Genomic DNA, 22,468 nt, shown 5'->3' with positions numbered 1-22,468 from the left:
ACTAACAAAAGAAAAAATGTTCAATTTTAAAACAAAGTTCAGTTCAGTTTTCAGTTCAATTACAATTTTAAAACTCAAAAGCAAAAAAATGGAACCCTTATAGGATCACTTTATCATCCGTCTATTTGTCCTCGTCTCTACTCGTCTATCAAGACCCTTTTTCTCAAATCCAAGAAATACCAATCTAAAATTAATATCAAATACACTCAGATCAGGTTTACAATCCCTTGGAGAACTGAAAACAGTAAGCTTCTAAGTCAACACAAAAAAAGGATACGAGCATTTATGCCAAAAGCTGTGTACTTCCTACTGACATAGAATTATACAATTTGACGGGAATTATACAATTTAAGCGCTTATTCTCTGAAAATTGATAATTTATAGGTATATAACACAACAAAAATACATACAAAAGTGCTTATATTTGTATTTCATTTCAGCCAAACTGAGAGGACATTGCAAATTTAAATTTCTAAGCTCACTTGAACATTTATAAGTACCGTAGGTACTTCCCTTTGACCTGCAATGAAATATCACTTTATTCGCTTTTTCGAATATCTATTCCATTTAGGTACATTGGTCTAGCATTCTATCCTTTCTTAATTTCTTTCAAATACTATATGTACCTACCCTCGTCTTGCTCTGACTGTTATTATTACACCATTCTTTCGCCATTCCGAAAGAAGGATGTAATAATAATTAAAAATCCAATAAAATTATAGATCTGTTGATGATTTAAAAAGGGCATAATGTCTTGTCCAAAATGTGTAAAATTAAAGAAAGGCGCCCTTACTACACCCTTTGAAAGATTGTCTCTGGATTTCAGAGGGCCACTATACTATGGAATGCTCCCGATTCCTACTGCCATGCATATCCATGTAAAGATACATTTTCAGAAATAGTTATCAAATGTCTTATTAACTTTCTTTCAACTTTCGACATGCCTTTATAAGCACAAATATTGTGTCAAAAGAATTAATTCACTGTATTCTTTTCTCTCTATTTCAGTGTGACAGACGAATAGATATAAAGACGTTAATCGTAGAAGTTCTGTTTTTTTTTTGTACGCAATCCTAATAAAAATTAACTCCTTTTTTAATTACTATACGCATACACTAGTTTAGCATTTAGTTTTTGAAGCATTTCATAAAAAAAAATATTTTAAAAAGTTGCAGTTGAAAATCTTGATTCATACGGACACTGGCTATTGTCACTAACATCATAATATAAATAAATAGCAAAAAAATAAAATCCCTAATAACAACAAAACCTAATGGATAGTGATCTTCTTAATTTTTCATTGTCATTAAGCAATTACTTATCTTATAATTTTTCATCTTGTAACCTTTCATAATTTTATTTATTTTGTACTTAAGTGTTAAACAACACTTTATTCTACTATACAAAATATATATTTCTATATTTACGTAGAGAAAAGATATGGCAAAAAACGCATATTTCGACACTTTAAAGGGAATCAAAATAAATAGGGCACTTCCGTATAACCTAGAATTATGAAATTGGGCAACTAGCATCTACAATATTTGGTATAAAAGCCGCTAGTTCAAGTGAAGTATCTGATGAAAAGGCTCTGGCTAAGTTAAGCCTGAATTTCAGAAAATGCTCGAGTCCTCCAATTTTTGTACGGAACCCTCTGTGGGAGAGCCCGACTCGCGCTTGTTCGGTTTTTGTTTTTGATTTTTATTATTAAGTGCTTTTATAGCTTATACTTTTTCTTTTTTTAAAAAAGATTTATCTGAGGCCTTATGATTCTAAAATACTTTCTTCTTTTTCTCTACAGTGTCATTCACTTCATCATCCCACCCAAATGGTGGGATCGTGCTTTTTACTTAAACCTCCTTCGTTTATCTCATAAATTTCTGTCGCTGCTTCCCTCATATAATTCTTAAATATAATGACAGAGCGAGACTACTTCAACATTTCCATTTCCTGTTTCACAAGTGTCTAATACTTTGAAGGACTTATTTCTCTCTGATCAATGGATCTTAAAACCTCCAGCTTCTTATGCGATAATTCGACTCCAAGTTTGGATATCTACATGCGGCTGCCTCAAAATGAAAACAGACCCCTTATTTTAGCAACGATTGCATATTGGTCAGTTCCCAGGACATCCTGAGCCTGCGCGTGTCCATAACTTGACCATCAACATACCGATCCACTAGAAATAAGTCAATCATACTAAGTAATGTTGATACCACAGCACTGCATCATTTTCCTTCACATGCTTATCATTATTCTACACTAATTGTAATTATTGTCCGTATCAACTCATTTCTAATTAAGTCCATTTTTTTAAATAAATAAGCGTAGTTCGTAGACGCCACTTCAATGAACGTACTTTACAATGTCCTGGCTCACAGCAAAATTTCAGCTTTAAACGCTGGTTTTAAAAAAGACATTATTTGGTCATAGATAACATACATTGTTTATACAAACTAGAATAATATTATCTATGTCGTGCCAAATGTCATAAGTACGATACTAATTAACTGCCACTGGTATTTGTTTAATAGATTTTTAATTTCAGCTTCAGCATAGATTACGGCTAGTATATGTTCCTTGGTTTACGGCTACAAATATTTGTTAAAAATGCAACAGTTTTGTCCATGTTTAATATCGTGTAAACCTTTATCGAATGAATTTAGCCATTTAAAGGAAATCAAATTAACGACACCATCTGTAAGCATTTTAATATGCGCTTTATAAAACAATATTTTAAAAAGTTTACATTTACAAACGAAAATAAAAATAAACATGTTAAAAATTATAATTTTTCCAGTTTTCTATCGGTCGTGGACTTAGTAATGCATTACAAATTCCATGCCTAACGATATCAAGGCACCATTGTAAATTAATGAAAAAAGATGATTCTTGGATTATAGAAGATAACAGTTCGTCTGGAATTCACGTTAACAACACAAGCGTAGGTAAAGGAAATGTTACTGCCATAAAGCATGGTGATACGATAACATTAGATGCTGGCCATGACTTTATATATAAATTTTTAAGTGAAGATGAAGGACCTACACCCAGAAAACGTATTAAACTCGATGCAGATAAAACTATTTTAATAAATGAAGTAACAAGTCAATTAGAAGAACTCCAAAACAATGAATTTAAGCACATAGAAGAGAAAAATCATGATAACAAGAAATTAGAGAACACAAAAAAAATATTAGTGGAACAAATGAATCTTAATATGGTTAGAAAAATCAATGTAATAAATAATAAGATATAGTGTGAAATATATATAGTGTAAAGTTGTATAAATATTGACCTTTGTTAAAATTAAACTGTGAAATAATCACACATGATTATTTCTTGACTTTACTGTTACAACAGTCAAGTCAAGTTGTATTAATTATATTATTAAATAAATTAAATAAATAAAAAACCACCATGAGCTTGTACATCTAGCTAAAAAGAATATTATAAAAAGAAAATGGTCAAAGAGGTTTTTATTCTAGTTGATATATCTTCTCTCATAGTGGGCACCATTAGGTCACGGTGGAGTTGGGAGTCCATGATGAACCATGGAGTGTTTGCTATTACCTAGAGTAAAATGAAAATATCAGTGACATAAAAGTCTTTTATTACAATGCCCACTATGTGATTTGGAAATGTTATTAAATTACTTTTTTATTAATGTAAAATAAACTCCACTTATTTTTGTAGAGACATGAAAAAGAAGAAATGAGTAAGAAACTAATTGAATCACAAAAGGATGCTATTTCAGAGTTAAAGGTAATGTTTAATTTTTTATTTTCTTAAATATAAGTTTCATTGAAGAAACAGATCCCTGATAAGCAATGGGATCTCAACCTATTAACACAATAGTGGTAGATTTGATCTTCACTCGGGCAATCATTATATTAAAATTATTCTTATTTCTCCAATCCTGTAGACAAGTCACGGCTATGAATTCTATAACACGTAACAGCTCTAAATTTTTTCGGCAGTTATTCCCTAACTGCCTTAACACTACCTTCTTTGCCTTTTTTTTGAAGATTTTATAAATTGCATTTTTTTATACTGACATTATGACATAATTTACTTATTTACAATACTATTATAGGTTGGAATGTTTTGATAAAAAAAACCATTTCAAAAATAAAATGGAAAATGAGATAACATGACAGTTGTGGGTTTGATTCTCTTTCGAGGAAGTGAAATATTAATTATTTTCCTATCCTCTTAACATAAATTGTAACTTTTTATGTAATGACAAACGAGAAACATATGCATTAATCTTTAGATAGTTAATAAATTCTCAGGCAAAGGTGGCAGCTACAGCAGAGGAACTAGCGGCCCTAAAAAATGAGAGAATACAAAAACAAGCGGAGCAGTCTACTGAAACTATATCGTCATTACAAGATCAGTTGACAAAAGTAAGTTATTGTACATTTATTTAGCTTCACATTTTATCCTGCATAAAACATGGTAGGCAGGCTGAACTCAACTCAGCGTTTTGTCTTGTTACCAAAGCTATAAAATGAATTTATTGAATTCATTTTATTTTCCCAAGTGAGAATCCAATCCAAAACGGTCGATTTTACAATCAGAAACTGTGCTGTGTATATCCCTCAACAGTTTCATATTACACATGATCCTCAATAAATACAAAAATTATATAATCATAGTGTACAAATATGAGTATCTCTGTATGAACACGAGTGTCTCTAATTGTAGAATTACCCCCATGCCCTTATCATAGTTTTTCACATTCAAAAAAGTGTGATTGTAAATATGACGAATGTGGGTTTGATTCTCACTAGGATGAATGAAATGTTAAATATTTTCGTTTCCTAGCTCTGGTAGCTGGTATTTTAATTAAAAAATATAAACGTAATTTCGATTGATCTATTTTCGATTATCTTTTTCAGGTTACAAGTGAACTTGAAAATATTAAACATGAAAAAAGCATTCTTTTAGAAAATACCACATCAGCATCTGTAGAATGTTCCAAGCAATTAGAGGAAATTGGGGATTTAATGGTAGATGAACTACAGTGTAGTATATGCGCAGAAATATTTATAAATCCGACAACGCTCAACTGTTCACATACATTTTGTCAGTACTGCATCACAATGTGGAAGAAAAAGAAGAAGGACTGCCCTATTTGCCGGTCAGCTATTTATATTTTTTGCTTCACATTTTTGCTTTATCCCGCAGTATAGGTGGAGGGATTGGGCGCATAACCGCCGCGATTAAACAGTCAGACATTGTGCCTCCGCGTATAATATATTCCTATGATTTCAGAACGCCAATAAAGTCAGAATGTAGGACCTTGGCTCTTGATTCATTTATTGAGAAAATGGTTGAAAAGTTATCATCAGAAATGAAGCAAAAAAGACAGGAAACGCTCAAAGCTCGGATTGGTAATATAAACTATACTAAATGTTAAAAATTAAATACTACATATACATTATGCATACATACAAAGATATCTTTTTCTTCTATTTTATTAAGAAAACTGTCTTGTTCAATATTTTTAAAATAATTGATAGTTTAAACAGTTTCTCATAATCAAAATAGTGCATAACTAACATTATTGGATGTTGGGAGGTCTTGAACGGAGCGCCAAACGCTACGGCCTCTATTCCACGTAGCTATTTGTAGCTCCGTCCTCCACCTCCCGCCGTTCCATGTTCAGTAGAGATGTTCACTAATACAATACCATATATATACATTAGCGGAGGAGCGCAGCTTCGCTTGCTTATTTGCACCCTTAGGGGTGAATTCTAATAAACCATGAAACATGTGTTCAATTAAATATTTTTAAAAGTCTGAATTTCAAATTTTATCAAAAAGGGTGCCAATTTAAAAAAAAATCCATACAAACTTTAAGCCCCTATTTCATCCCTTTAGGGTTAAAATTTTTCAAAATCCCTTCTTAGTGGATGTCCAGATTACGAAAGTAAACATCTGTCCAAATTTCACGTTTCTACCATCAGCGGTTACGGCTGTGCGTGCGTCTTACCCCAGTCATTGGGGACAAGTCCTTTTATATATATTATGTTACTAAAGTTAACTTACAAAAATAGCAATTTTCATTTGTTTAATTTGTGATAAATAACAAAGAAATTACCTCAATATAATGTTATGAAATGATTATTTATGTACAATGTATTAAGTGTTCAAGGCAGCTTCGTAATCGTTTTCGTGCTATATTTATATAAAATAACTTGATTTGGAATACCCTATATAACTTTATAATATAATGTCAATATGAAATATCACATATAATTTAAAGTTTTATGAAGCTGTGTTGTTCACAGAGATTGAGTCCAATGGAGTGTTACAAGAAAATGCGAGAAAAAGACGGTATGGTTTCATTGTAAACTGATTTATCTATTTGCTTGCTAAAGTTTTTGTTTTTATTTATTTTTATGCATATATTATCATTATACTTTTATAGTAAAACATTTTGTACATGTTGTAATACTCACAAAAGATGTATTAAATGTGTATATGTTTTGTTATAGAAGAAATGAATCAGAAGAAGAAGACAGTGAGTATGAAAGCTTTTGGGAAGAGGAAGAGGAGTAAGTAAAACCAATTCATACTTAAAAACCTAAACAGTTCCAAGTCTTACGTGACATGTTAAGGTCAAATAATTTTATTTAAAATAAAACATTTTTCAACGTCAAACGGCTGGCCTGGCTTCAAGTACTTATTAAAGTCGAAAAAATGTTTAATGTCCAAAATGTAAATCTTCACATGAATGATTTTAGCGTGTAGAGCTACCCTAAAGTAATTTAACGAGCCGGGATTTTCTTACCATTCTAATGAAAAAAAAACAATTTAAATTAAGAACTTATTTAAATTGTCTTTTTTTATTAGGTTTAAACAATTTAATTTAGAAGCTCTGTTACTTAAATTAGGTGACGGTGGACGAGGCGAACGAGGTATGTAGAGGTATGTAGCGTTTGGCGCTCCGTTCTCTCCGACTACCGCGCTAGGGATAAAGCGTGAAGCTATGAAGCTATTAAATTAAGAAAAATCAAGTTTTTTCAACTTTAATTACATTTGTTAGAGTAAAAGGTTTTTCATTTTTGCCTTTATTCTCTATTTTTGTATACGGCTTCCCCCTCCCTGTGCCTATACATAATAGGCTCCTGAGGAATTTGACATTAGCATAATGATCATTGGTTTTCTAGAGACGACGAGATTAACTACACCAGATACTTATACTCCAACTACGATGAGTACAATCCTTACGACTTCGATTCCGGTAGTGGATCTGACTATTGAAGTAAGCTGTTTATAATATATATAAATCTAGTACACGTTATCATAATATATGCATGTACATACGTGCACAGTATAAACACCATTCCCATTTTTCCGTCCAATGTTTGAGACTTACGGAACTCAACGCCGCGCCATGTCTTTTTACCAGATCGAGGGGTTGAAAAATAAAATTTCATTACCCCAGGGTGACCATCGAAATCATCAATCATCTCACAAACGTCACGTGAACAGTCAGACTGTGCGGCCACAACATGTGATAAATAATTTTATTTAACAAATCAATTAGCTGTGCTATATACAACTGTAGGTACTAGTCAAAATTATTTTGATGACACATTTGATCGCAGGCACCACAACCGAGTTGGGCTTTTGAGGCTACTGCTTCTTCTAGGAGAACACGTGTGGCCCGGAGAACCTCTACACGAACGACTCGGGCGCCATATTAATAAAATGTTTACTTGTCAACTCATAATAATAATGTGGACGCTCTTTAAAATTTAAATATTTAAAAGAGCGTCCACATTATTATTATAATTTTTTTATTATTATTGTTTCTTCTCCTTTCACTTGAGTCACTGGCTAGCATACTGACACGTCCGTGGCCAGCTGCAGACGTGCCGGTTTTATTAGTACCTTTACCTTTAATATCTTTACTATTACCAAATTATTATTATTATTGAGTATAAGCAGCATAGCTAATATATGTTCTATGTGTTATATGTATATATTTATACAATATATTATAATTATATACTTTATGTTAGGGGGAAGTTTATGCCTGAAAGTACCCCGTTAAATGTATGTAATATAAAAACAAAGTTTTCATATTCAATATAATTGGAGGGACAATACTTTATAGGATATTTTTTTAATATTTTTTTGTAATAATCTTCTTCATTATGTTAAAGTTTCAACTTAATAGTTATATTTCATTGCCATTCAACAGATCTGTATTAAAAATTGTGTTACCTAGTTGATTAACGTACTAGATGATTGAATAAATTAATAAATATAATAAACGAGAATTAAAATTTTTATCATCACATACCTACCCTAAATATTTTTTTTATTCTGAGAAAATATACGATTAAATTGTGGCCTCCTTTTCAAATCAAGAAATGTGTGAAAACACCCTTTGTTAAATCAACAAATGTTGCGGAAAGTAGAAATTTATGCTATTCTAATAATAAGCATAAACAATCTCTAGTGGACGCATATATATGTATGTTATGTGTATTACGCAAAATAAAGCGTTTTTTAAACAAAAAAAACACCTAGAAGTTGCTGTAAGATATCGACATAATATGAACTCGCTCGTAAGACATTGTAGCGATAAAATAAGAATATAATCGTTAAATTCATGGCCTTTTGTGTTATAGTATGGATTCTGAGCACTACCTGATAACAAATTAACAACCATATCAGTCACCCTTGAGTAAAATATGATTTTTTTCAAGATATAAAATAAACACAACAACTTAGAACAACATTTTAATACACATAAATATTAATTTTCAATAAGTTAAAATGACTTATGAATACTTTCATAGTCCTCGCACAACTATAATTTATAATCAAAGAGAAAATTAGAAATATTAAAAGTTTATATACATATAATAAAGTAAAATACAGTGAATTAAACATTGATTGAATTTTTTTTAACAATATATTCAGAGACAACAGCCCGTTCAAACCAAACAACAATTTGGTACAATATATTAATATGATAAGATCTTTGATGATTTAAAATATATTAAGATTATTGAAAATTTAAATACCAAAAAAAGGATAATATTCTTTTAGTTTTGCCTATTATCAGCCTTGAATTATCATATTTTGGAAAACATTATGTCATTATAAAATTGTTATTATGAATTCATCATAAAAATGTAAAAAATAACAGCAAAACAACACAAATATTTTATTTAATCGAGAATAATTATCAAAAGATTTTACTGTAACATTTAATTGAAATATAATAAATAAATGCATTCTAATAAATTTTAAACCTTAAATTATATGAAGAATTGAAATTTTATTTTAAAGTGAAAGACAGATTAAGAGAAAATCTTATAAATCAGACATTATTCTATAAAAATAACTGCCATAGAGTTCAGAGTTGAGTTACATGTAGTTAATATCATGTTGATTGCAAGTTTTCATTGCATTCATTTTTACTTTAATTCAAAATATATATTTCTCAACAAAACTTCTAATAAATAATTAGCATACTTATATGGTTGTTATGATAATTAAACTATCATATAATTATACCCTTGACAAATGTACCAGATTACAATGAAACATTCTATTCTGTTATCACTAAGCACACAACTTGAGCTCCTGCCCAGATAGATCTACATTTTAATTTGTATATGCTTATCATTAATTTCCTACAGCGTATTACTATATTAAAGTGTACGTTGATTGAAAAAAATATCTCCAGTAAGCTATTTGCATAATATTAAAAACATTCCTGTAACTTTTATAGTTTAATATAGTATGGAAGAATGCTGAATATTTAAAATAATGTGGATAAATAAGCCAAGTAAACTTTGGCTTACTTGGCATATTTATTATAAAATAAAAAGTTATATATATTGAATATAAGAATAATTAGAATATCCAATCTTGAAACTTGACTTAAAATCAAAATGTTTAAAAGGCTGGTACTTGGAGTAGTAAATTATTGTTATATTTATATATTACTTTGGATTGTTCTCTAGTTTAGAGATTAGATAAATGCTATATTTGGTAAAAAAACAGTCACATAAGTAAGTAATACTAATTATCAAATGGATTTTGTATAAGAAGTACATACTCATTAATCAAAATTATATATGCATATCATATAAAACAAAATCAGTAGTAATACCAAATATAGAAAATATCATTTTGACCATTCATATAAAAACATAATTTGTCAATGTCTAAAATTAATTTAATTTGAATCAGAATTATGCGAGATATAATATTAAGTAATAATATTTTAACATAATGTAATAATATTATAATCTAATGTATAATTATTATAAAGATACCTAAAAATGTATATTAAAAGGAAATTATCATTATCAAATTTGTGTCTAATGTATAATGCTTAATAGCAAGCAACATAAAGTTTATATTTATATTTTATAATACTTTATCTTCACTTTATCTAGCTAAACTTTAACTATTAATTAATCATTTTTCTTGTCTGCTGTTTCATCACCTTCAGTGAGGGCAAGATTGCCATTTCCTGATTGCTTTTGCTGCTGCTCCATTTCACCAGAGAAGCCAAACTCATTGACTCTCTTATGATCAACTTTGTACATCCAACGTTGATACAAAAATATGAAGAAAACAATATCTGTAGCAAAATAAATTCATTTTGTTAAAATGATGTCCAATAATGAAATTATTTCAAATGCGAGTTCAAGAATTCATGTAGTGTAGCAGGACAGTATCTGACTATGAATGCAACTACTGTGAGTTTAATCCCTATTTGGAGTGTTCATACTTAATTTATTTTTGTTCTCACTCTAGGAGACAAAGCACGGTGACGCCGTCCGCCGAAATTGAGAGGAAGATAGAGAATGTGGTATATTAACATTCCTCCCTCTGTCTACCTTGCTATATGCGCAAAATAATTAAAGTTTGAAAATATTAAGAAACAATGAGTTACTTACCATCTCTAAAGCATCCAAGACGATACATTGTTGGCATTTTTATAACAAATGCAAAGATGTCATCAATAAATGTATTTAAAAATTTGTATGTCATCATACGCCATGGCAAGTGGGCAACTGATTTCAATTTATAGTTTATAAATAGTTGAGGTGTCATCATAATAAAGCCAAATGTCAGAAGATAACCATACATCATGTTTAAAATAAATGAGTACCATCCTTTATGTTCTTGATAAAGTAGAGAATAAACTCCATACCCTAACAACAGGGGGAAGCAAGCCCAGCTAAGGTACTGGAAAGCTAAAGTATCATATTCTTTGGTACTCGATTTCACATAAGAACCTTTATCACTGAAAGTTAACTTAGGCAGCCCAAATATTCTGTCCTCTCTATTCAATTTAACATCCATTACTTTGTTGATTTTCCAAATTTCAATCAATAAGCCAATGAAACATGAAATTCTGACCATAACATTAGTTTCATTGTCCAACACGTAAAGAAGCACCACAGTTGATTGGAATACATTAAAGAACACAGATCTTACAGACAGACCTTCAAGTGACTGTCGATTGCTCCAAAATTGAATATCATTCTTGAAAGCTAAAAGTTCAAATATTGAATGAAGGATTGACACTGATATTGTCAATGCTAATAAGTAAGGTGATGTGTCTAAGAGTAACTCTTTAATTGTATCTTGGTCTTCATCTTGTTCTTCCGCACCTAAAGCAGAAAACATGCTCAACTTATCACGCATAGCTTGTGTAGTGTAAAGTTGCCATTTAAAAAGACTTAAAGGTTGAAATGTAAGTTGCAATTGTAGGACAGCCAATGTATTGTTAAGTGGCACATAATCTCTCATCATATTCCAATAGTCATTGAGAAATACTGCCGGTTTGTATTGTTTTCCATCAGGCAAGAAATATATAAACTCATCTAATGGTGGTGGTACACTGCCTTGCATCCAATTAGTTTGATCAGTAACTAAATTAATTGTTAAATTTGGATGCCAATGAGAAACTATTTCTTCTTTTAGTGTTTCTGCTTTCATAATTTCTTCTTCTGATTTTTCTGTTTCTCCAGTTAATAAATTATGTGTTTTTAGATATTTCAACTTTTTATATTTATTTACCATTTTTCTACCATATGTTATGTAAGATCCAGCATAATTGCTTTTGTCTTTGGAATCAGGAGATTTTCCTGATGGTACAATATATACATGAAGATAAATAGACCCATTATTTTTAAGACTCTCTGAAGGAACAAAACTAGTTGTGTATGTGAATGTCCCATCACCTGCTGGTCCAGTATTCCAGTCTCCATATACCAGGCCAGGTAATTTCCAAATAAGCTCACCTTCATCAACATTATAGAACTCCTTTTCTGATAGATATGCATACATGTCTAATACTGTTCCATTGGCAAACATGTTAATTGCAGGAGAGCGGGTAACTCCTGTTGGACTGTTTACATCAGCTTTAGGTGCTGATGGTTGACGAAACATTGAAGTAATAAAATACACGACTAAAGCTCTAATAATTAAGGACTTCGTAATTGCAAAAAAAGATTCCATTTTAGTAGGTTGCATCTGACGGCGTTGCTCGTCTATCTGGGCATTAATCTGAAAGGAATAAAATCTTTATGACCTGATTCATTTCTTGGTATTGTCAAGCATAACATAAAAAGCCAAACAAAACTGAGCTTAACGAATCTTTGTATTTTTACAATATTTTACTACACCAGTACCTTATAAAAAGAAAATGGTACAAAAAACATTTTTTACTTACATCGACACTATCATTTACGTTTGACTGAACTTCTTGAGGGTTATTAGTAGGAACTAGCTTATCTGCGGAATCATTTGATGAGGTTTCTTCATTAGCATTATCCATTTTGTCGTATTAGATAAATAGTATGTTAAGTCAAAGAAAAAATACGAATTCCTTTCATTGATTTTGCTGCAATGTGATATAGATTTTCAGCAATATCATGGATGTTAAAATGTCAATTTGATGTGTTAGCAGCAATAAAAATTGTATTTAAATGTTGCAAGTAATGAGATAAAAGTATACGATTAAATGGGGTGAATAGAAACATTTTTAGACGTTATATTTTGATAATGCTCTTGACTTTAAATATAAAACAATCTATATATTTTGAAGTGGTTACTTTTACATTTACCTCACAGTAATAATTTTCTTTTTATACTAGTTATATATAATAAAAGTCAAAAATTTATGTAATTTCTATTAAACAGTAAGTGGGGTCTATAAATACCCTACAAGAGGTGAATAGAAAAAAGTGTCAGTACCACTATTGTGTTAACACACTCAGTTCCCCAATTTCGGCCGAATTCTGGAGGCATTCTGTGTTGAGTGGAGGAACTCAACGCCGCGCTTTTGCCTCGATACTAAAGCGAAGAAACGGAAATATAAATTTAAGTAAGTAAAATATAAATTTAAGTAAATATTTCGTTTCCTCGAGTGGGGATCGAACCCACACCCTTGTACCCCTGCGCCACGGTGGCCTCGGATTATATTTTAAATTACAGTAATTATTGTTTCTTTAAAGAATATATTTTTTATAAATAAAAAGAGCAGAACCTTTGTATGATTCTATGAGGGTTCCGTTTTTATACTTACGAAGTAAAAAATCTTAAAAATTGAAGAAGTCTTCCTTTCAGTGAAACATTCGTAACGTATAACAAAATATAAAAATAACTTATAAAACATTTATTGTACAATTTAATTTGTATAAATGTAATTTAAGCAAGAAAAGACACATCAGCAGCAAATAGTAACTTTAAAAGGTTGGCCGAACCACATAGAGGTAACCAACTGATCTACGTAGGTACACGACACGCACTCCGCCAATTAGGTAGGTCCGAGACAGTGTAGGTACACGAAATGTATACGTTAGGAGCGTTATTAGTTATCTTATTACTAAGTACGATTGTGCAAAAGAACCAGTAAACGCAGTAGTGTATTACTAAATACTCATTACTAATTCAGTGGCATAGTGAGGGGGGAGGGGCTTTGGGGGGGGTTGTTGCCAAGGGTGTCATAATGCCCCGGGCGCAGCTCTAAAAAGGGGCGCCAAATAGTGAAGAAACGAAAATAATAATTAATTGATTTCACAACCGCAGTCGTCGTCACAGATGCTGATTACACTTGTCTAGAAGCTAACTGGTTCTAGAGAAATAATACGTACTTTTCATATTATATCCATTAAGTATATGTGTACGTATAATTTCAGTATTCTATACAATATGTCCAGGCAATGTATGAAATAATATGAATATTTGTCTACTAGGGATTATACAAGCGACTTGCTGTTCCACCGACATTGTGTAAAATAAATACATGTTGGTCCATATTCGAGTTACAGATTTAACAGTATTTAAGTTAGGTAAGGGTAGAAACTTTTAGCATGCACATACATCTGTATCTGCGGTGGCTTTAGTACATGTGGAATTATCATTAAAAATCTGCATAAAATGGAAGCTAGTAAAGACGTCAAAACACATTTATTGCCAGCCTGCGCACGTCCCCTTCTTCGCAGTCGTCTTTTACATACATTAGTGTTTTATAGAATACCTAGGCAAAGTATAAAGTAAATAATATTTCATACCTTCACGTTTTAGATATTCTATAAATTGGCGAAGTATTGTATAGATTACCAAATTGTATTATATTGCCGGTAACATATATTTTAAGCGTGAAATGGTTACGAAAAAAAGTATTATTAAACTAAGCAAACAAGGACAAGGACAGAAGATTTCAATTTAAATTAAAGCTTATAAATAAAGTATAAACGGTTTTATATAATTATCTGTTTATTTCAAACACAAATTGAAAGATTCGACAGTAAATCGGACCCAAAACGCATTTGGTAACCGTGAATGTTCGATTCCCAAATCATTATAAAGTTAGTGTTGACAACATTAAACAAAACATAAAAAAAACGTTACTAACAGCAATTCACTTTATAAAGTTGTTTTTCCAGAATCTACTCATAATACTCAGATTCCATAGCGCACATGTTGCACATCCCACACTGGATCCATCACAGAGATTTCATAACCTAAAAAATCCAAAGTAATATTGAACAGAAACAGTTATTTCTGGAATTATCCTCTAGCAATGTAGATTGTTGCATGATTTTTCCCCTATTAATTAAAAAAAAAGGCCATACACTACTTCTCATGCTTGTAGGATATACCTTTACGCAGGTTCCTTGTGTAACCTTGCCACTACCATACATCATCTTCCATCGTCTCAGGCGATCCTTTGTACAAACTGACATAGCAAGGTATTATTACGACAAGCATAAGATTATTATCTGCCTCAATGATAACAGTCCACTAAAACAGGACTCTATTGTACCTACTGTTACAAATTGTAAATGCAATTAGTGACCTGCTTAAATTAATTTCATAAATACTGTTTCTAACATAATAATCATCAAAAGAAATTATGTAGATTTAAATCAAATAAGCACACCTAAACTCAAACTTTGTTTGATATAAATAGACAAAACAAATATTTATATATATAACATATATATTGATAAATCGCTAAGTGAGAAGAATATCTATTCTTATATTATTAATTTATTATTTTGTGTTAAGTGAACTGTTACCACTTTAACTTCCATACTAAAACTAAAATTAATCTTGCATCTCCTCCGGTAGTTCGTGAGGATTTATAATGCCCGGTACGGATAGTTGAACCCTTCGTTTCTCTTCTTGCGCTTGACGCAACGCAAATAGTCGCTCTTCTAAATATAAGTCACTGTCGTCTTCCCCTGTGTATTCCTGTAAATAAAATAGAAGATATTTATAAAATAAGATATGAATTAAATAAAATTAAATCTTTTTCACGCTGTGTATATGCGCAGACTAGCAGACTAGGCAGAAGGAACAGACTTAAGACATTTTTCCCCACGCAATTATCAAGACATTGCATGTTGGAAACTCAACGCCGAGCTTTGTGTTCTTGAAGTGAACGATGAAAATGAAAAGTCCCCGAGTGGGAATTGAAGCCAAAACAGTCGCGGTTACTTTTCACGACATTGCACTGTTTCACTACGGTGGTCTTAATTAATTAAATAGATGTTTATTAAAATTTCTTATTAAGTTATTTAATAAACATATTTATGAAAATATTTTCAGTTTAGGGGGTAAATTCTAATAAGCCGTGAAACACGTGTTCAATTAAATATTTTTAAGAGTCTGAATTGCAAATTTGATGATATCGTCGGCTTAAAGTATAAACCTGCTACCATTGTCATTATGTACTTATACATTTTTATTCCATTCAAGAATGTTAAAAAATATAGTTTTATAGTAGAGAACATAAACCATTTTTCAAAATTGTAAAAACATAAAAATATTACTCATAGTTTTATAAAAACATATTTTGTCTCTCCTGGTAATTTGCTTAATGCGATGCAATGCGATGGCCAACTATATTTATTTAATAGTAAGCCTATAATTATAAGATAAATTACAAATTATTAAACTTACTCTTATTTGCACTAGGAAATCTCTGAGATGATCTTTAAAAGCCGGTATATCTTGGTCCAAATTAAACAACCCTTGAACAGTTATTTTTACTTGATTGTCTGTCAAATGTGGAAATGCAGTTTTGAGTAGGTTAGCCACATATTCCTGTAAAAATATAAAATAAAGTAATTATATTAAATTGTAAGGTAATCTATATCTATATCTATATATATAAAATCGAAAGGTCACTCACTCATCACGAAATCTCAGAAGCTACATGTGCTAGGAATCTCAAATTTTGCATAGGAGTTACTTATAGGACGTAGGTGCTCGCTAAGACGGGAATTTGCAATATTCGACTTCTAAGGGGTTGTTTTTGGGGTCGAAAGTTTGTGTGAAACTTCATTACTACAAATGCTACGAGTCTCAAATTTTGCATGGACGTCACTAGGACGTAGTCATGGAGACAGAAATTAATAATAACATAGTTCACGCCGTTGAAACCGCGAGCGGGCCGCTGGTATGATATATTTTCAGGTTCGTGCTGTTTCTTATAAGTAGCACATAATATTGTCGACCCACTGTTGTTGTTTACTTTCCACACTTGTTTACTTTCCAGTCAAATTGTAGACATTGCATATAAATGGGCAGGGCTAACTTTATCCTAATCCTAACGCTTTTATCCTATCAGAGGGGTGAAATAATAATAGATCAACCAACAACCTGGTGTTTACTGTCAGATGCTGTGCCATAATGGCCTACCAAAAGTAAATCTTTCTAATATTACGAATGTGAAAGCTTATACATCAGAATAACACATAGACTTCAATTTAGGTTAATGTTTTATATAATTTGGCTATAAAATGACAATAACTTTAAATGGGCGAAGCTGCAGTCTGGTTGGTAGTATTATGATAAAACTAATTCTTACCTGTATATACAGCACATTATCAGAATTGCGTCCAAGCGGTACAGAAACTCTTCCAGTTTCCACCAAAGAAAATATATATGCAAGAATAGTTGCATGCATGGTAAGGCCAGCACCGTGTGAAGTATCTGTTACAACACTGAATACATGCTCCAGAATATCACATAGATATGTTTGGTAGAAACTTTGTGCTGCCTGCGGGTGTTGTTCAACATTTTGTAATAATCTGTACAAAATCTGAAGACCTGTGTCAGCTACGTTTCTCATTGTGTGCTTAAACGCCCATATTATCGAGTCCAACACCAGTTTGAACTGTGCCGGCGGTATGCTGAGGAATGCTTTGAAACAGTGTGTATTCACTGCTTGTAATAATAAGAAGAATTCAGTCCTGTGTTCAGGGTATTCTTCAAAATCTTTGTTAATCATGTCTAAAGTACATTCGAAAACTGCATCAAAAATTTTTGGTACCTCTGATGTTATATGGCTTCCTAACTTATAAACAATAGCTGCCATACATGATAGCACTTCGGGTTCTCTTGCATCCGGTACTGCTGTTCTTTGGTAGTCCAAGAGAACAGCATCTAATAAAGGCGGAATAAAATTCTCCAAGACCATACTATTGTCTGTCGATCGAGACACCCAAGTTGCTATTAACTTTAAGGTTTCTTTTTTTATTATTCTCATATTTTTTATTAAAGGTTGTTTTGTTACCACCACACCATTTAATGAGATTGCTTGACTTATATTTTCCGACATTACTTTATAAACGTTCAACATATCCAAGTAAATTCTTCCTAACTGAACTACATATGGATGACCTAATGCTCTGCAGGCCCGTCCATTAGTTTTAAGTATACTTACAAGTTGTTTTACAGCTTCAGGATCTTTGAGAATATCAACATTGTGAGAGGCTTGAGAAATAATGTCATCCCACACCTGATTTGGAAGTAGCATATACTTTTCAATTAATTGTTCCTGTGCAACTTGGTCAACTTGTGCACTGATCATGTATCCCACTGCTTCATAAAATGTATGAACCTGTAATGTCTGCAAATCACAAATAATAGAACTGATGGTACTAAGTATTTCTTCAATAAATGGGCAGGCTTCACCCACTTGTGTGGTAACAAAATGACGACGACACTTTAAGGCTATTTTAATAAATGTATCACATGCCATGTCCTGGACACCATCATGTGTTTCATGCATGAATTCAAACAGTTTATTTACAACAGTTTTCAAGAATTTCCAATGAGCTCTAAGAAATCGTGGATACTGCCCAACTACATACATTATATTACTAGCTATAATAGCTTTATTATCTTTTCCTTTTTTTTGCTCGCACAAACCTAACAACTCCTTTATAACAATTACTAAAAATCGTTTCTCATCTTCTTCCATCATAGCTCCTGATATAGATCCAATTGCCCAGCAAAGAGTGTTTAGATTTTTCCATGACCATTCAGTACCATTCACTTGATTTTGTAACTTTTCTGTCATTATTCGTTCTGTATCTTGATAATCCAAGTGTGTCAAGTAAACTAATGTCTCTCGCATATTCTTATATAAGTTAATGGAATCTGTATCTTTCATAAATTCTCTCACAACTTCACCATTTTCATTTTCAACTACCAATACCTCTTCTGGTTTAGCCATTCGAGATATCATTATATATCGGACTCCACTTAAAACATCAGCATACAAGGCTTTACGACCAACACTTTTCCCCATGCTATACAAACCAGCTGAATGTGCACATGGTGCAGTCTTGTACAAATCAGCAGTCAGAGCATTCCAAAACTCTAAACAAATTTTAAAAATTTCAACTTCCTCTACCTCTGATATTAAAACAAGGTAACGAAGTGCATTCATCAATGTATTAGTGAGACCTCTTCTTTCAATTAGTTGTCCATGTTCTTTTAAATACGTACACAGAAACAAGGCCAGGTTTTGAATAAAAACTTGCTCTTGGTCCCTCCCTGCTGAGTAAGCTTCTCGTATGTTTGTTGTAAGAGGCAACATTACTTCCAGTTGCTCCATAGTTTGTACAAGAAGTGCAACAAACTGCTCCTCGTAATTGCTCACTGTCACACCAGCAATTTCAGTCAAACAACTTAAGGTCACATTACGAAACATTGGAACATTTAAAAATTTAAATATTAATGTACTTATCAATTTCATTTCAAATATATAACCCAATGGAATCCAATTTAAGAATCTTAATAATGTATGAAGAGTTGCATCAACTAAAGGAGCATTTTGTGAATTTTCAAGAACAAATTGACACAGAGTATAAATTTGGCTGAATTCAGAACACATGGTGTCCTTTAGATGCTTAGCCTTTGTTTGTGTTAGTTGTCCTGTGCTAAAGACAAATACTTCTTCACTAAGGAGTTTTAGGATAACCATGTTGTTTTGACATAGACTTTCATTAGTCTTAGATGCTCCAACAATATCACTTATAAAAGTTTCCCAATTGTGAGGCCATTCTCTTTTCAACACTTGAATTAATATCATATTTAATTTTTTTAAATATACTTTATTGCCGTCCATTGTAACAGGGTCTGATGAATTTTTTATAATAAGACCAACAATATATTTTTTTATACCTTCACATTGGTTTCTAGGTAATACTTTCCATCTTGTTTGTATGACTTGCTCTAATATTTGTAAGGCATAGTATTTTGTTTCTTGGTTTTGAGAGTACTCTAAAATTGTATCAACTCTTGTCCATGCATCCGGGTGTTCCTTCAGGGCTGTTAAAATATCTTGTGCAACTCTCTGTTGATCGCCAACAGTAGAATACAAGCATCCAACAATATTATCAAGAAGGTTTATATCAAGTTTTTGGTTAAAATCTAAAAGTTTGGAAGCTTGCTGCTCTAATGTTGCCATTCTGATAGTGATGAAAACTTCACTGTTACTTATTCCCCTTAATTAAAACCAAATAAATTGTGACTTCTTATTAATCATTCCTCATCACACGCCACTCTGCAACAAAAAGTGTATAATTAATCAGATATATGGTCTAACCTCTTATGAAGAAGTAAGTATACAAAAAGATATTATAACATGAAATTACTTATTTTGCATAACAAAAACAATATATAAAAGAAATAGGTACCGTTTTAAGAAGAGATCCTCGTGTTTAGGATGAAGATATATAGATTGCACACACCCGTAAGATTAACAATGACATTTTCTCTTATACGTTCTGCTTAATTTATTTACGAAAGAGTACAATATGACAATTTTTTTTATTACTTACCCGGGAATATTAATTGCGGCGCAATCAGTTAAATGCACTTCCATACACACTAGCCCGTTGTTTTCGTCGTTTTCGTGATGCTTGAAAAAGCTAGTGTACATGTCGTTATGTCTATGCTTCGTAACTAGAAGCTAGTAGAAACCACAGACTACAAAACAGAAAAACAAAATAAATATGGTGGCTTACATGTTTAATATGTTGCTCTAGCTTGTCTTTTTAAGAATATGATATATACATAAATTAAAACATACATTTTAGAACATCCAAATGAAAAGTAAGACTTATAATAAATTTGGTACAGTTCGCGACGCTTGAGCTGAACTTTGTAATTGTCTGTCCCTAACAGTGTGGCCAGAAAAAAATATATAAATTAAGCCTATTATCAGGGCTTGAAATACCATTAAAAAGTTGGTATCGTTACTCCGGGTATTGATATTTGAAAAGTAGCATATTTACCTTCATATTCAGATAATTTTTACCTACGGTATCATTAGGTATTGTTAAAATTTATAAGCTTGTTTTGTTAACGTCGCTCTCGTCTGATTCCGAGTTTTGATTGTTTTTTGTGAATATAGGTACATCGTTGGTTTAACAATCGTTAAGCATGTAGTTTTTTAAAACTTAAATAGGTAATTTAAATAAAATTATTATCATTATAAAAAATATTATGTGAAACTTTCTTTTTTTTCTTTTAGCTTCACGTTGTATCCCAAACAGAGCAGGGTAGGCAGAGGGAACCTAGTGTTAAGACACTCCGTTCCCCACTTTCTGGCGAATTCTGGAGGGAATGCATTGAGTGGCAAAACTCAACGCTGCGCTTTGTCTCGACACCAGAGCGAAGAAATGGAAATATAAACATAAATAAATATTTCAATTAGATCGAACCCACAACCGTCGCGTTACAGTGACACCCTTGTGCCGCTGCGCCATGAAACTAATTAGCTATTTTAGTTAAGCCGCCGCATTAAACTGTAATTCACTATTTTCAATATTAACGTAAATTACTTATATGAAAAAATATTTATTGTTCTTTTGACTTTTGGCGTGAAAATGGGGCGTAAGTATTATGGACTATACGTCCATAATACTTACGCCCCATTTTCATTTTTATTTAACAAAATGAGCAATTGTAGTGAAATAAAATTTAACGGCAACGTCGCATAAGGGTAACAAAATAAAAGGATGATTTATACTTTTATCGCTACTTTCGAAGTAACACTAAGTTTAATGTTAAGATTTAACGCAAAATTAATCTTATTATAACGTTATTATTCCGTTAAGTTACCAAGTATCGCTACCAAATTGTATCGATATCTTAGGTATCTCTATGGAATTACCGATAATTAACGTTAATTTAAATGTGAATTAGTAACGTTAACAAGTCCTGCCTATTATTGATCTTTAAAAAATTTAACATAAAAAAATATATAACTTAATAATGAAAACAATCAACCGCTTCTGTACATTCTGTACACACACCACATCCCAAACTCCCCAGGCACGAACCTAGCCCTATTCGTGGACGATACCGCTGTATCACGTCCGGCCGCCTTAACAAAGTTAACCGACTTCGACGAGAAATCAATGGACTTACTTAAAAAATGTCTTCTTTTGCTTATGAATATCGGATCAGTATTCCAAATATTCATCATTCGTCAATTTTCATAAGCCCTTTAATGTATTTTAGGCTTCTAATTGGAATAGAACCTGAAATCCATATTTCAGGTTCTATTCCATTAGTCAAATCGGTCCAAGCCTCATAGGAAACGCCTTTGTAACACTGTGTTCTGATTGTTGGTACCTTCAAGGTCTTCTAGCTCTTC

At 31.7% G+C, this 22,468-nt stretch overlaps 3 protein-coding genes across 7 annotated transcripts; 1 reads left to right on the top strand and 2 right to left on the bottom strand.

Annotated features, from left to right (window-relative positions):
* Window positions 1-2,476: 2,476 nt before the first annotated feature.
* Window positions 2,477-8,306, top strand: LOC146528818 (uncharacterized). Of its 5 annotated transcripts, none has more exons than XM_085202732.1 (10): window positions 2,477-2,700; window positions 2,801-3,223; window positions 3,697-3,765; window positions 4,281-4,409; window positions 4,905-5,146; window positions 5,281-5,399; window positions 6,300-6,345; window positions 6,510-6,566; window positions 7,182-7,276; window positions 7,623-8,306. In XM_085202732.1, exons 1-9 carry the CDS (start codon window positions 2,611-2,613, stop codon window positions 7,273-7,275), a joined length of 1,269 nt encoding a protein of 422 aa, XP_085058858.1. In that variant the 5' UTR covers window positions 2,477-2,610; the 3' UTR covers window position 7,276; window positions 7,623-8,306. The 5 variants fall into 5 exon arrangements, with proteins under 5 accessions (XP_085058858.1, XP_085058857.1, XP_085058855.1 ...); XM_085202731.1 differs by having other exon boundaries at window positions 6,507-6,566; XM_085202729.1 differs by lacking the exon at window positions 6,300-6,345 and having other exon boundaries at window positions 2,478-2,700.
* An 873-nt stretch (window positions 8,307-9,179) lies between these two features.
* On the bottom strand, window positions 9,180-12,963 carry LOC146528817 (putative lipid scramblase CLPTM1). The gene is made up of 3 exons (XM_085202727.1): window positions 12,731-12,963; window positions 10,947-12,564; window positions 9,180-10,627 (listed from the first exon to the last, which is right to left on the bottom strand). Exons 1-3 carry the CDS (start codon window positions 12,833-12,835, stop codon window positions 10,458-10,460), a joined length of 1,893 nt encoding a protein of 630 aa, XP_085058853.1. The 5' UTR covers window positions 12,836-12,963; the 3' UTR covers window positions 9,180-10,457.
* A 1,797-nt stretch (window positions 12,964-14,760) lies between these two features.
* On the bottom strand, window positions 14,761-21,008 carry emb (exportin-1 emb). Its single transcript, XM_085202565.1, has 5 exons — window positions 20,897-21,008; window positions 20,646-20,793; window positions 17,381-20,368; window positions 16,471-16,614; window positions 14,761-15,759 (listed from the first exon to the last, which is right to left on the bottom strand). Exons 3-5 carry the CDS (start codon window positions 20,270-20,272, stop codon window positions 15,613-15,615), a joined length of 3,183 nt encoding a protein of 1,060 aa, XP_085058691.1. The 5' UTR covers window positions 20,273-20,368; window positions 20,646-20,793; window positions 20,897-21,008; the 3' UTR covers window positions 14,761-15,612.
* Window positions 21,009-22,468: the final 1,460 nt, after the last annotated feature.

The sequence above is a fragment of the Heliconius melpomene genome, chromosome 19 (assembly GCF_056956725.1).
Source record: "Heliconius melpomene rosina isolate 202511_hmr_F chromosome 19, ASM5695672v1, whole genome shotgun sequence".
Lineage (NCBI taxonomy): Eukaryota > Metazoa > Arthropoda > Insecta > Lepidoptera > Nymphalidae > Heliconius > Heliconius melpomene.
The sequence above is the reverse complement of the archived record's forward strand: the minus strand, read 5'-3'. Positions and strand labels throughout refer to the sequence as shown.

What these genes read in the sequence shown, in the direction of transcription:
- LOC146528818 (XM_085202728.1), top strand. Translation starts at nt 2,611, where the DNA reads ATGCAACAGTTTTGTCCATGTTTAATATCGTGTAAACCTTTATCGAAT. An exon ending in TCAAATTAACGACACCATCT is followed by an intron (nt 2,701 to 2,800) that starts GTAAGCATTTTA and finishes TAATTTTTCCAG; the next exon opens with TTTTCTATCGGTCGTGGACT. An exon ending in TTTTGGGAAGAGGAAGAGGA is followed by an intron (nt 6,567 to 7,181) that starts GTAAGTAAAACC and finishes TTGGTTTTCTAG; the next exon opens with AGACGACGAGATTAACTACA.
- LOC146528817 (XM_085202727.1), bottom strand. Translation starts at nt 12,835, where the DNA reads ATGGATAATGCTAATGAAGAAACCTCATCAAATGATTCCGCAGATAAG. An exon ending in ACGTAAATGATAGTGTCGAT is followed by an intron (nt 12,565 to 12,730) that starts GTAAGTAAAAAA and finishes TATTCCTTTCAG; the next exon opens with ATTAATGCCCAGATAGACGA. An exon ending in TCTTGGATGCTTTAGAGATG is followed by an intron (nt 10,628 to 10,946) that starts GTAAGTAACTCA and finishes ATTTTGCTACAG; the next exon opens with ATATTGTTTTCTTCATATTT.
- emb (XM_085202565.1), bottom strand. Translation starts at nt 20,272, where the DNA reads ATGGCAACATTAGAGCAGCAAGCTTCCAAACTTTTAGATTTTAACCAA. An exon ending in ATAATGTGCTGTATATACAG is followed by an intron (nt 16,615 to 17,380) that starts GTAAGAATTAGT and finishes ATATTTTTACAG; the next exon opens with GAATATGTGGCTAACCTACT. An exon ending in ATTTCCTAGTGCAAATAAGA is followed by an intron (nt 15,760 to 16,470) that starts GTAAGTTTAATA and finishes TTTTATTTACAG; the next exon opens with GAATACACAGGGGAAGACGA.